At 39.8% G+C, this 15,474-nt stretch overlaps 1 protein-coding gene across 1 annotated transcript; it reads right to left on the reverse strand.

Moving 5' to 3' along the window:
- Nucleotides 1–5,392: 5,392 nt before the first annotated feature.
- LOC100749266 (maltase 2-like) lies at nucleotides 5,393–7,237 on the reverse strand. Its single transcript, XM_003493555.3, has one exon. The coding sequence runs from the start codon at nucleotides 7,217–7,219 to the stop codon at nucleotides 5,495–5,497; it is 1,725 nt and encodes a 574-aa protein (XP_003493603.1). The 5' UTR covers nucleotides 7,220–7,237; the 3' UTR covers nucleotides 5,393–5,494.
- Between the last annotated feature and the right edge of the window lie 8,237 nt (nucleotides 7,238–15,474).

Genomic DNA, 15,474 nt, shown 5'->3' on the forward strand with positions numbered 1-15,474 from the left:
GGGGGGGTCGGAAAATTCAAATTCGTCTTTATTCGACGGTTGCATGTAGCGGCGACATTGTTTTGCCCGGAATTTATTTATCATTACGTTTCAATCGTCAAGGCTGTGTTAATGTCCCGAGGCAAAACAACAACATGAGTCACTCTCGATTCGTGTCGTCCTTTGACTCCTGTGCTGCTACAGGTGTTACGATCTGGTCTTGATCTTCGGTATTCGTAACCGTTGTGTTACTCTAGATGTCGAATTTTATGTTTCTCGAGTTATATTTATGTCAAAACGGTAGTTGCTGCCACCACCATATTTGCAACAAATAGTTATTAACTGTACCGATTATATCGACTTTCATTTGTTATTTTTGAAACAAGGCAAACGACTGAATGGAATGATTTCAGAAACTTGTCGTACTCTGCTAGATCGCGACACTATTCCGAATATCCCAGGACGTTGTGCTCTAATTACTTCCGCGACAACCGAATCGATTCAAAAACTTATCGCACTCTTCTAGAGCGCAGCACTATTTTGAATTTCCAAACTGTTGTATCCTTGATGTTTTAATTCGTTAATGTAACCGTATAGGTAGCGTTACCTAGCGTATGAATGCAACAATGGATAAGTCCGCTATGTGCAAGAGTACTAGCACGGGAAGGACTAAAATTTTCTTGAAATAAATAAATATTTCTGACATCGTCTTAATTGTTGACAATAATATTCAATGAATAATTTTATTGAAGTCGTATATGTCAGTCATACATGAAGTGATACAAGTCCGAAATTGAAAAAGAAAATGTTACAATGTTTAACTTCTCACTTTGCTTATACGTATGGTCGATCGCACTCTTGGAATATAGTACTGAGTTAGCATAATTGTTGGAAGACTGAATTGACAACTGACCAACTGAACTCTTAACAAACTTTTATCTGAACTACGACTTGACAAAATTTCAACTGGACCCTTATACATTTTAACGGAACTGCTTAAACTGTTAACTGAACTAAACTCTTCCAAATTTTGAACTGAGCTGCACTTGACTTTCTCAACAAAACTTCGACTGACTGGATTGGGCTTTATAACTAAACTGAATGACTGACTCAATAACTAAAAACTGACTTTAACTGACTGACTTTTAAACTGAAACCCAGTTGACTGAACTACTCTTTGACAATTTTTACTGAACTGTTACAAAATTTTTATTGAACTCCCTGTCTCTAAATGGCTACATTTATTTTTATAATGAGACTATCATGGCCAAATGTCACATGACGGATTATTCCATGATAGCGCAGAGTTTTGGTACGTGATTTCATCTGCGGACGCTGGAATCTTTCGTTCTACTGGTGTCCTTTCAGAAATATTAGTATTTCAACTGATGTAGTTTTCGTGGAATTATTATTGAAGTCACCCTTTTTTAGAAGTCCTTGTTGCTACATTCTTCATGCAGTATTAGTTTCAGCTAATGGCAGGTCGTACTCTGCTAAACACGTGGTCATCTTGTTGATGTCAATACTTCATACTTTGGCGCGTGTGTTTGTTTGCCGCTGCAAATGCTGTGTGAGAGGATCGCAGCATCTCAGCTTCTATTATCTGCTTATTGCACTGTGTATTGTGGTGGGAGGGCGCGCGCAATGCGGCGCGTATCAGTGGACATCTTATTGTTTCTTATTTCTATTTCGATATTCTTAGATTTTAAATCTGTTCAACAATAATGTTGTGTACTTGCTTATTGATTTATTACAATATTAAAGTATTTGTATGTGCCATATTTCTTATTTCCCTTAATTTTTGTGTTTTTAATTCCATTTGCCTAGAGTTGAGGTTCGCGCAATTCGCGATTTACGACGCATTTCTTTCACTGTGACAGTAGAGCTGGTTCATTCGCTTTTCCGATACCGTTTTATCGAAGAGAAGTACATTCATCGTTTGTTGTATGTTGCGTATAGTATATAGTATATCGAGTATGAAAGTATTAATTGTAAATTTTAATATTTTAAGAATTTGTTAAAACCGAAAATATTTTGTTTTAGTAGTTAGAGCGTAAGGAATATTTTGAGATTATGTGTTACGTTAACGTATCATGTACCGTATACCGGCTATGCATCGGGCAACGAGGCTCGTTTAATCAGTCAAGGATTGTCAGAATAGAGTAGAATTCTCGCGTCGAACAGGAGTGAGTTTGATTGTATTTAAGTTAAGTTCGCTCGTTATGTGTCTCGATTTTTAATAATGCAGCCTCTCTTAAGCAATTAACATTCATCGTCTGATAACTATAGCTGTGGGCTATGACAATATCGCTTTCCTAACGGATTAATGAAAGCACAAGCGAAAACCTCGGTGTACGCATGATTTTCACGTGATTCTTGTGAAATGCACGGAACTCTTCTCCGTGCAACATTCTCCTCTTTCTTTTTCTTCTTTGAGAGATGTAGTTAAAGGCAAAGCAGACAAGGAAAAGGAAAATAATGAAGGAGAATTCCATCGCAAGGAAATCTTTTGAAACAGTGTAAGGTCTCCACGAAAATTCAGAGTTCGTGAAATGAAAGGAAGGAAATAGGCACTGAAAGAACTAATTAAGAGTCTTGATGAGTTACCGCGCAACAAGTAAGATGATGCTTGCAGGATGTTCAGTATCAAAATATTTAATATAGATTGCTGTGTGAACGATGGAACGTCAGCAATGATTGCAACGTAACGTTGTATAACCTAGCCGGGAATTAAATTGTAGGGAGTTTAGTTAACACGGAAAGTATTTTAATACAATTCGCGTACTTCCACGAAAACCAGAGACTTTCTTATTCGATACATCGTCAATGTATAAATTTCTCGTTATCAATGCCGTTTTCTTCGTTATACTAATTCAAGTAGCATCGTAGATAACAAAAAATTGGATGGTTAATGCACGCGTTAACATCAGAATAGAATAAACTTTTTATTCGCCATATCAGACACGGTTCATCGAATAAAACACAATAGGAACAAAAACAGAATACTTGCGGATCGGTCGATACCATTTTATCATTTACTTACCGCAACGATTGTTCTTTAGATCTCGAGAGGGCAGACTACTAAGCAGAGAGAGAGAGAGAGCAAACTGCTAATGATTGATCTTATCGTGGACGAGTGGCGTCCTAATACTTGTGACGGAAGAATAAATGCCACGCGCAAAAGGTAAGACAGAGAAGGTAGACAAAAGAAAACGATGTCTACGACGATTCTCAACGGGATGTGAAAGCATGTTGTGGATACATACGGCGTGTGTACATGTACGGGAAGGAAATTACGTGCCGGAATCACTATAACGTGACTCTAGACCTTTGCATCTGTGGAAATTTGTTAAAAGGGGATGCTGCAAACTTGACCTTGGAATTCAAATCTTTTTCTACTTGCATGGAACCGGAGTTCATGGAACGGAGTTCACTTGAAAATGTAACTTTCAATAGCTTTTGCATCTATTTTATCTTTGATGTGCTTTATAATGTTATTTCATAGTTCAATAGCTGTGCCATGTTTCTGATAACTCACTGCAGCTCGTAAAGAATACTTCAATAGTGATATATTGTTCTGTTGCTGATATCCGCATCATCAGCTGCCTAGTGTTATGATGCAAATTATTTATATTTGAACGATATTCGACGCAAATAGTTAATAATTTCCCTCTTAATTTACTGTTACACACAGTAATGAAATTTTAGTTTTTCGTTGATACGAGAATGCGCAGTATTACCTCTTGGTCACCAAATCGTTGGTCTAGCCGATCGCATCAATCTGGACTTTCTATTTAATAGTGACCCTCTACTATTCCCTGAGCTATTGCGTAGCTTTTTGTTGTTTTATCAACAATGCTCATATTATAGTCAATAACATAATATTTATATTGTATATTTCCTTTGTGAATATATTCATATCATAAGTAAAATAGCTGCAAGTACTACTGAAACGTTAACATCATTATTAAGAAAAACGATTGAATTTTGACCTATGGTTCTCTTGATAAAGGTGGTCCTCGTAGCGATTGGAATACAATGCGACCAAGTTTGACCTTGAATTTCAAATCTGTACCGATTCAGAGGTATAGAGTCACGCTACGATGATTGCGACATATAATTTCCGAGGGTGCATCTCTTCCAAGTGTCTGGGCGATGTCTAAAAGAAGAAGAGAAATAATGATAACAAGATACAGGAGGATAAATGTGCATTCAACGTGATTGGTGTAGCGCCGCAATGCTGTCACTGGAGGTTGCCTACAGAGGCCTGTATGCGTATGCAACCTCCGATTGTACACTGCCTCTCGCCAGATCTCACATCCACTCCCTGTCGCTCGCTGTGTTTTCCAGAGAATGATTAAATAATGTTCTCTACTTTCCTTTTGCAGCTATCAGCTTGATGAAATTACTAACTACGTAAAAAGGTAAGATTTAAAAGTGCACGAACGTTTAAAGGGAGGAACATTCGGAGCTAATGATTGCCAGAAGTGATTTCTACCGATTTCTACCGTGATACTCCCTTACCGCGAACATCGTGGCTTAAGAATATCACTGTAATGATTTTATGAACATTCGAAAATTCATGAACGACCTTCTGCGGCAAATAATTCAATCGCATTAAATCCGTAAATGGACAATTGATTGACGGGTTATGAATCGGCAGCCGTAATGCTTTTTCTTCATATCTGAGTATATCTGTAAAAGAAATAGAACGGCGAAAGTCTATTTTAATCGCGCTCGATTCTTCTATAATCCGCTATGTAGAAAATTCGATTGGAAACATTCGCGACCAGCTACGTTTCTAATCAATTATTTTCAATCAGAGCTCGCGAGCGAGTCTAAATTTATTGTGTAGCGACATTTTTCTCCAACGTGCGTGGTCATTTGAAATTCGAAGAAATTTACCACTCAGCCGAATAACGAGCCGAAACCAAAGTAATTTATCGCGCTTTTAACATGTACTCGTTGATTTATTTATTAGAATATTTATTAGATATGTGGTAAAAAAACGCGCTTCTCAATATTTCATACATAGATGGAGATTAAGTTTTTTAATCGGACAAACGTTCAACACCGACGATGCGCGATGCGTTAAAAATTGTAATGTATAATTAATCACTTTGTTTTAAACAATAGTGATCGTATTAACAGGATTTTGCATTTAATATCAGCGTAGTTTTGCCATTTTTTGCGAAAATAATTATAGAAGTTCACTACTTGTGACGCTGGAGGATCGTTATATTTTCATAAGAGCTGCACGAAAGCGTCGGAAGTTTATTGTCTATGAATCGTGAACTAGCGACAAATAATTCTACATAGATACGGAAAAATCACTAGAAGAAAACATCGAAGTAAATTTAAAAGAAGGATAAAGGAAATTATACAATTATAAAATTAAAATCATAAAGTCTAGATTATAGGATACAATAAGATTTATTGCGAGTTAGATCGCTTCTACATTAATAACACTTCATTGACACTTCAGCAATGCTAAAACCGTGCAAAGAAATGCAAATCAAACATACTCATCCTTTGACCAAAATATATTAGGAGTAGTATACATGACAGTAGCAGATGCAGGAATAGTTATCGAATTTGTGAAGACGGTGGTACCTGGGCGAAGATTGGGACCAACGCTGACGGTATGAACTATCAGAGTAGGAGAAAGTGGCAGGGCAGCTCTAGCATTTACGGTGACAGGTACATTGGCAAAATTAAACATAACAATTACAGTGTCATTTCCTAGAGTGCGAGTAATACTCAAAACCCTTTGGTCGTATACGGTAACGTTTAAGGAACCGTGTGCGATGACTGGTCGCCTTTTCACGCTCATCACACTTTTGAATACCTGGTAGTGAGAGTAATATAGCTCCTTCTGAGCTTCCAGGTTCAGGGTCTTGTAATTTGGATGCACGGGCAGCCAGGTTTTCGCACTGGTGGAGAATCCAGCACTGGTGCTGTTGTCCCATTGGTACGGTGTTCTTTCGGGATCTCTGGATTTCAGAAAGTATCTGGCGGGACCAGCGTTGCAACCAGCTGGATCAACAGTTTCGGCGTACGTGAATTGTCTGTCTATCATTCCGATTTCATCACCGTTGTAAACAACCGCTATGCCAGGTAGGATCAGCGCCATTTCGGTAATCTCATCAGCTCGTCGTCTTCCGAATCTAGAGGCCACACGATGATTATCGTGATTGCCCACGACCCAGTTCGGCACGCTACCCTGAGGCACGGTATTGACCCACTTGTCTATCAGATTTTTATAGTCCATTGCGGTAGATTTGTTGTTCAGTTCTGTAATAAACATAAAGTTGAAGGGAACATTGGAGCCAGCACTGTAGAATTTAGTGGTTAGGTCATGAGTAGTATAGGCTTCCGTGAGAATCAACTTTGGATCGGATCGGGTACGGTTGGAGTGTTCATCCATCAGTTCCCTCCAGCTCCGGAGCGTCTCGTAGGTCTCATTCTGATCTTTCGTGTAAATATGCACCAGGCTATCGTAATCGTCTTTAGGGACATCGGTCCTGTTTGCGCTCGGCTCGTCGCGGAACTTGGCATCCTCGAACATATGATTGATAGCGTCAATGCGGAAACCGTCGACTCCGCGATTCATCCAGAAAGTCAACACGTTTTTCATTTCCTGATCTAAAGCCTGACTGCGATAATTCAAATCTGGCTGACCTGCAGCAAACTGATGTAGGTAATACTGCTTGCGGACGTCGTTCCACTGCCAGGCAGATCCCTGGAAGTTGCTCAGCCAGTTGTTTGGCGGCAGTCTGGTGCCATTTACGATTCTGCCATCGTGCCAGACGTAGTATTCATCGTACGGCTTGATCCTTTGAATACTCTTTTTGAACCAGGGATGATCGTTAGAGCTATGATTAGGCACGAAGTCCATGACCACTTTGAGCCCGAGGGACTTAGCTTTAGTTACCAATTTGTCGAAATCCGCTAAAGTTCCATAATCTGGATCAATGTCCGTAAAGTTGGAGATGTCGTAACCGAAATCAACTTGTGGACTCTTATAGATCGGCGATAGCCAGACGACCTTAGCACCAATGTCCTTAACGTGTTCCAGTTTGCTGGTGATACCATTCAGGTCACCGATACCATCTCCATTGCTGTCTTTGAAACTCCTCGGATAGACTTGGTACACGATGATATTTTTGTACCAATCCACATCCACTCCCGCGCTTAGCGCGAATAGCAAGGAACACGTTACAATCGTTAGTCGAAACATGATGGATTACTGAACCAAGAGAAACACGGTCGACTATTTATAAAACGCAACGTTATTGATTATCTGTTTACATGTATGCTTCAATTATCTGTTTATTAAATTTCTTTCACTCAGTTAATAAAAGATAAGTTCGTTTCGAATAAGTGTAATGATAACGAAAAGATAGTTAGGTACTCGAATACTATCATGCACCGTGTATCAATTTATATTTTGTTATCTGATGTTTCTTTGGAAAGAAATTTTTTATATCAAAATTGTTTTTTTCACATTCGATAGTTTAAACAAACTGACTGCTCGCGAGGGATCGCAAGTTTTTTCTATAAGCGGAGTATATTGTACGAAACACAACTTCTGTTAAAATTCGTCGAAGTATAGAGCCACTCAAGAGACGGTTAACTCTTAGAATCGCATGATCTCGTGTGTACAAGGCGTTTATATATGCCAATCTAGTTTCTATCGTTCTCCGACTAATTATATGGCCAACTGCACTCGTGCAAATCATTTACCTACTTTCTTTTCATCGAGGCTAATTATTTAATAATAATAATAATAATAATAATAATAATAATAATAAGAATAAGTTTGACGAATAATAAGTTTAACGATTAATAAGATTAACGAATAATAAGTTTAACGAATAATGAGTTTAATGAACGCTATTAACAATGTTCTTAGGTTCAAATGAATCCGCGGTCAACGGGATAACTCTTTACTATGCGTAGAGTAATTTTAGGCACAAAATACGATTACTGAGACGCTCCGTATAAACTGCTCGATGTGTCACTCTCCAAGGCGATCGCACGAATAATAAATTGATGGAAATTTTCCTCGCTGTACGAGTGCATTTGTTTGTTATATACTCGTTGGAAGCATCTCCAAACGCCGTTACTAGGCAGTTTCTGTCTGAAGATTGATTCCTAATACAACGTGTGTCCCATTATATCGTTTCCTGGAGTTTGATCATTAATACAACATGTGTCCCATTATATTGACACCTCCGAGGTACAATCCCATATGGCTAGGCCCGTTCTTAAAGCCGTATGCCGCCACAACCACATTTCTAGGGAGAACCATACAACCACTCCACACCGCCGTCAGGCAAAACGTTCATTCCGTGACCTACGTTCGGCGACCAGTTGTCACCTCGAGTCCAATTTCGCTATCACAGCCGTCAGGCAAAACGTTCATTCCGTGACCTACGTTCGGCGACCAGTTGTCACCTCGAGTCCAATTTCGCTATCACAAATCTCGAACAATTACAATCAGATTGAATAGCAACAATTGCTTAATTACAGCTATGATAAAATCTAGATTACAATGTTGCGAAATTATCCAACATTCCAAAGGCTGCGGTGTTCTTTCATCTCTGCCATATATATATGTCGGGTTCACATTATGATTAGGGTTAGGGGCGTGTAACAAATTTTCATTTAGATTAGACATTGTTGTTATGCAATAGAGAAGATATTTACAAGTACAAATATGATTATTATAGAATTGGACAAGTAACCGTGGTAATTAGATACAACATTATTGTTATGCAATAGAGAAGATATTTACAAGTATAAATATGATTATTATAGAATTGGACAAGTAACCGTGGTAATTAGATACTCGAGAAACTAATGACAATGATCCTAGGTTCAATAACGAATCCGCGGTCAACGGGATGATAGATGTACGCGCTCACAAAATCTAAGTCGGACTCTTTGTTAATAAAACGCGTAACATTCAGTGGTCGTAAGGCGTTACTCTTTGTCCGTCTGGCCGTAAGGCGTTACTCTTTTCGTCGATGAGATCGCAACAAGGAATGAATTTCCGTGTGCATGATGCCACAGAGGAAAACTATATGGGGTGTGTCTAAAGGCACGAGATCTTCGGATTCGTCGAGAAAAGCCTTCGTTCAGAAAGTAAGGTGGTCGTAAGGCGTTACTCTTTGTCCGTCCAGGTCTGCTCGTGTCATAAGAAGAGGTGAACTTCCTTCTTCTCGCAGACCGGACACGCAACCCTGTCTCCCATCAGCGGCACCATAATTTTCAAAGTCATGTCCGTGAATATAGCCGGGTTTTCAGCCATGGTCCCCTCCGAAGCGGATAAATTCGCCACAGCGCTTCCGCGACCGATAAACACTGCATCCGGGGGACTATTCCCCACGCTGATGCGGCGGGAATGTTACCGACGATACCACTGGGATACCCTCGAGGGAAAGTTGTTAGTGGGAGACGACGCTCGTTAAAAAATAGGTCTCCCCTATCTTCCCGTATTTGGGACAAGGATTATTTGTCTGTTTGAAGGACTTCAGTCAACTAAATCTTAAGATTTAGAACGGGCCCTCAGATTAGCTGAACGTGTACTGCGGAGACGCATCGACATCTGGCAATCATCTTACTTGGGCAGGGAAGTCTTCCCTGCTCCTGAGTACCCATGACCCGCCAAGGCCCCGCAACACACCGTTTAATATCGGCATTCTGCTTATGAACTTATGGACTACTCCTATGGAACTCCAATGGGGTCCCGTACTTCCGAAGTACCCCCTCGTAAGGATTAAAATTTTAGGTTAACTTTAAAATTGACGTAGTCAATAGTAAAGCCACCATTAATAAATAAATAAATAATTATTTCATTTTAAATTTATATGTACAATTTCTATGTATATGTACAATTAGAAAATAAATAAATAAATAAAATTAAATAAATAAATAAAAGTAAATAAATAAATAAATTAAATTAAATAAATAATGAATGCTTTTATTCATCTAAAAATATGTTGCACATCTCCACAGAGCTTCTCAGTACGTTTAAAATCATTGTTTTTATATCCTTATTTGGAATCCCCATCATTTTCAAGTTATTTATAGTTTCAGATGTTACAGCTCCTCTGCTACCAAGCACCGCCGGCAGAACGGCTCCTTCATCGACGCCATATCTTTTCTTTAATTCTTTAAGACAAGACGAGTACTTATCGACCTTTTCTTTGGCTGCCTTTTGGAGATAGTCTCTATTCTCGTAGCGGATGGTAACGTCGACTACGAGAAACCGTTCCTCGTTTTTCACCACGAGATCCGGTTTAAATAGATTCTCTCTAATTTTAATAGTAGGTTCAACAAATACTTCGTTCTTGTCCTGAAGCTTTTTGACGAGGAGAGTTTTTACCTCGTCATGCCTTTTAATTCTTAAGCCCTTTGTATACTGGCATAGCCGCAAAATGTGCCCTAGGGTCTCGGGTTGGGCATGACACCTCCTGCACATTATGTTGATCTTTTTGTCAGCTCTTGCTAGAGCTACTCTAGTGCCAAAGGTATTTGTTCTCAACTTAATAGCGTCGATAAAGCGAGACGGCTTCAACAGGTGGTACTTTTTGAACCACACGTTGCCAAGTTTTTCCCTTGCGAAGTCAGCCACCCCGTAGCCTTGACTCCGTAAGTCGGCCCATTGTTTTATATGCTCGTTTTTCAGTCTCCTCTTGGCCTTTTCGATGTCCGCAGAAGTGGCGGGTCAATCCTCAGGGAGTTGACGATTGTTTATTCGACCATTACGCGGAGAGACGTAATCGCGAGGAGAGACGTCAACGGGAGTCGTAAATTCCCGTTACAATTATAACAATCGACACCACGAATTGATCGATCCCCTGATTTCCGTTGAGATAATAGGGGTGATTGAGTTTGTATAACACTGTGATTCACAGAATTATAAATAATATATTTCCAATACTTAGATTACAATGTTGAGCATAGATAAATAGATAATCACTTATCGCACGAAGATAAGATAGATATGTACGTTAGAGCATGGCTCTTATAATTGGATTTAATGTATTAGTGGAGGAAATGTATGTTCGACAATCCCGAGAACCGACTCTCGCGTTATACTTAGACTGCCATGTTAGGCGTTAGCTTTAGATTTAGTAGTTGACTTTTCCAACGATGTAGAAGAAGAGAAGTTGAGTAACGATGCTGTGTCGGAGGAAAGCTAGTGATGGGTGTGTCTAGCGCACGGGACCATCGGATTTGTTCATGCCATTTTAGGTCAGGAAGTGAGGGCAGTATACATTGCCTCGGATTGGACAAACGAAGGTTGGTGAACTAGGAAGGGTCTTAACCGCCCTCGATAGAAGTTGCTAGTAGGAAGCATCGTACGTGAGAAAAACTAACCTCCCCGTGTCAAGCCGTAGTAAACAATAGTCTTTAGAAACTGATTTAGAAAAGGCATTTGTTGGGTCTGAAGGACCTTAGCAGGCAAGTTACTCGGACTATGACGGGTGCTTAAGGCTATTGAGGGTACGCCGTACGGAAGAGCGGACATCTGGTGTCCGTCTGGCCCGCAGTGTGTGACCTGGGCCAGGCAGAGAGTCGCCCGGTGTAACAGCGATCTTTTTGAGTTTTAATTCTGTGCTCTCGTTAATTAAACTAGATGCTGCTGGATCTAGTGAATTTTTCATATTTATTCCATTCTTAAGGGTACCGCGTTTCGCAAGATGTTCGAACCTCGGTAACCCTAGTCCACCATTATTTTTGGGCGTGTAAAACAACCCAACCTCCGTAGAAGGTGTTAAATGTAGAATTGCTTTGGCTTCCTGCCTGACTTCATTGTCCAAAATTTTAAAACTCCCTCGCTAGGTAGATTAATCAATATGTTATATATGTAGCGAGGGAATATATATTTAAGCAGAAGCTCCATTTTCTGGCCTAGTTTTAACAATTGTTTTCTCACTCTTTTGATAGTACATAACATTTCTGGCATAATAATGCCGCATTGTAGGCCTCTCCACGGTCCAATTTTTGCGCCGAGATATCTGAAGGCTTCCTCGGGTGCGGGTATCCTTTTATTATTAATTTCTATCTCTGGATCCCTCACATTCCAGGTGTCCTTCTTTGAGACCACCTGGAATGTTTGGCTTTTTTCTCCAGAGATACCATAGTCATTCCACATTGATAGTTGTTTCTGAGCATCTTTACTATTTTTCCCCAATAGGGCAATGTCATCAGCAAAGGCCAAAATGGGGATCTTATTATTCTAGCTTATATTGATTCTATCGGTGGATTCTTCTACCGCTTCCAGCAGCGGTTCTATGCACAGATTAAACAATATAGGAGACAAGGGGTCGCCTTGTTTAATACCTCTGAGGATTTTAATATCGACCATGTTGCCATTTCTGGCTTTTATTCTTGTATAGGTACCTTTGTATATATTTTGGATAAGATTGATTATAGGCATCGAAATTCATTTCCTAGCCAGACACGGTTTAATCGCTGAGTGGGACACCGAGGGGGTTACTCTTTTCGTCGATGAGATCGCGAGAGAGAATGACTTTCCCGTCCCGATGATGCCACAGAGGAGAACTATAATGGGGTGTGTCTAAGGACACAAGATCATCGGATTCGTCGAGAAAAGCCTTCGTTCAGAAAGTAAGGGAAATTGGCGTTGCTGCTAATTGTTCTATCTCCATATCGGTGATTAGAAAAACATGCTAGCAGCCCTCGAGGGAAAGTCAGTTCCAAGTGGGAGACGTCATTCGTTGAAAAATAGCTCTCCTCTATCTTCTCGTAGTTGGGACAAAGACTGTTTGTTTAGAGGACTTCAGTTAGCTAAATCTTAAGATTTATAACGGACTCTCAGTCTAACTGAACATGTACTGCAGAGACGCATCGATAATCTTGCAATGGCAATAATCTTGCTCGAAGAATAGAGTCTGCGTGTGGCGAGCCACGGGACAGAAACCGTTGGGATGTATACTGTCGCATGCCACCGCGACATTAAACATTTCTTTTAAGAAGAGCTACAGAATTAATCCATACCTTCGTCAGACAAAACGTTCATCCCGTGACCGCGGCTACGTTCGGCGACTGGCTGTCGCCTCGAGCCCAAGCTCATTAACACAAATCTCGAACAAATACAATCGGATCGAATGACGAGAATTGTTTAATTACGCCTATGATGGAATCTAGATTACGGTGTTAAGGGATTTTCCCGAAGTTCCAAAACGAAGGCTCATCTCTGACATACTTATATATGGAACTGCCCCTGACTAGCGACTGGACAAACGAGGGGAGGAAGGTCGATCCCAGAGCTACATCTCGCTCGGGTCAAGCGACCGGCGATCAATCACATTCAGCGAATTTTGAAATTCTTCCAAAACTGTGCCTCAGTCTACTTTGGAAGATGTGAAAAAAGCTTCATCTGCTTCAGAAGCTGCTCGGAAAAAATTCAATGATTACAGGGCAGTTTTATCGGAAACCCAAGAAAAAGTGTTAGTAAATTACATACTAATCTCAGAAGAAACATTATTTGGCGTCACTTTAACGGATCGACAACTCTTAGCTCCTCAAATAGCAGAAAAAAATAACATTTCGCATAACTTTAATACAGAGAAGAGGGAGCAAAACTGGTCGTACGCTTCCCTTCAGAAGCATATAACATTATCATTAAAAGTATCCTACAAGACATTCGTTAGTCGTGCAATTGGCTTCAGCGCATTATTGCAGGGCAGCTCTTACATACATTACACATTCAATTTTAAGATTAATACTTAAAAACAGTTTTATTATTCCGAAGCTTATTATTATTATACTACGGACTTTTACATAAGTATCTGTTGGAACTTGAGCTCATTTACGTAGCACAGGCCATGTGCAAGCAGGAAACGAGGAAAGTGGACTATGAGAGAGTGTGATCAATTCCGACAAGTCTGCGAAAAACATGCAACCAGCTCGGCTTATATGTAATAGTTTCAATTTACTAAATATATTATATGTATTATATTATATATTATATATGTATAAATTATATTATATATGTCGGGTTTCACGCTGAAAAGAGCGTGCATTACATTTGGCGTGTAAAATGGAGTAAAATGAGCGCCTAAACGTCGAAATATCTCAAAAGGGAGGGAAATGACGGTTAGTTTTCGTCAAAATCGACGAAATCATTTCGATTTGCGAGTTTTTTACTTGTTTCGACGCTGACACGGGCGTCTATTACATTTGGCGTGTAAGACGGAGTGAAAAGAGCGCTTAAACGTCGAAATATCTCCAGCGGGAAGGAATTGACGGCTATTTTTCGTCAAAATCAACGAAATCATCGCGATTTGCGAGCTGTTGGGATTGTTTCGACGCTGAAAAGATCATGCATTGTATTTGGCGTGTAAGACGGAGTGAAAAGAGCGCTTAAACGTCGAAATATCTCCAGCGAGAAGGAAATGACAGTTAGTTTTCGTCAAAATCGGCGAAATCTTCGCGATTTGCGAGCTATTTTGCTTCTTTCGACGCTTAAACGGTAGTGCATTACATTTGCAGTGTAAAATGGTGTTCAACGAGAGCTCAAACGTCGAAATATCTCCAATGGAAAGGAAATGATGGCTAGATTTCATCAAAATCGACGAAATCATCGCGATTCGCGACCAGTTTCGCTTGTTTCGACGCTTAAACGGTAGTGCATTGCCTTTGCAGTGTAAAATGGAATTCAACGAGCGCTCAAACGTCGAAATATGTCCAACGGGAAGGAAATGAGAGTTAGTTTTCGTCAAAATCGACGAAATCTTCGCGATTCGCGCGCTATTTTGCTTGTTTCGGCGCTTAAACGGTACTGCATTACATTTGCAGTGTCAAATACTGTTCAACGAGCGCTTAAACGGCGAAATATCTCCAACGGGATGGAAATGACATGTCACGTCCCGCGATCCGCACGCACCGTAACAAGAACAAGAAAACCATTCTATACAAAACGCGCGAATAAGGATTTGAATGCACAAACGGACACACGGCGCTGCGAACCTAAAGGAAGGATTAACATAACGAGGGCGACTATTAGATCAAACCAATAAACAAAATACATATACACACAACTCTAAATAAACCTACCAATAACCGACTTGCAATTTGAAAACTTGTGGTTCAATATAATATAAATCCAAACAGTATAAAATAAAATAAATAGAACCAGTATAAAATAAAATAAAAAGAACCAGCTGATGGATTGAACGAGTTACGAATCAAACAAATAAACCAGGAAATAAGAATAACTACAAAAGGGTAAATAATTGAAACGCCAGGAATACATGTATATATATGTCGGAGATGAAAGAACACCGGAGTCTGTAATTGAACAATTGTAGTTATTCAATCCGATTGTAATTGTTCGAGAGTTGTGATAATGAGCTTGGTCTCGAGGCGACAGTCAGTCGCCGAACGTAGCCGCGGTCACGGGATGAACGCTTTGTCTAACAAAGGTATGGAGTAATTCTATAGCTCTCCTTAAAA

This window comes from Bombus impatiens, unplaced genomic scaffold, assembly GCF_000188095.3.
Source record: "Bombus impatiens unplaced genomic scaffold, BIMP_2.2 scf_1218, whole genome shotgun sequence".
NCBI classification, from domain to species: domain Eukaryota; kingdom Metazoa; phylum Arthropoda; class Insecta; order Hymenoptera; family Apidae; genus Bombus; species Bombus impatiens.

Excerpts from the sequence above, each read along its gene's own strand:
- LOC100749266 (XM_003493555.3), bottom strand. The coding sequence starts at position 7,219 with ATGTTTCGACTAACGATTGTAACGTGTTCCTTGCTATTCGCGCTAAGC.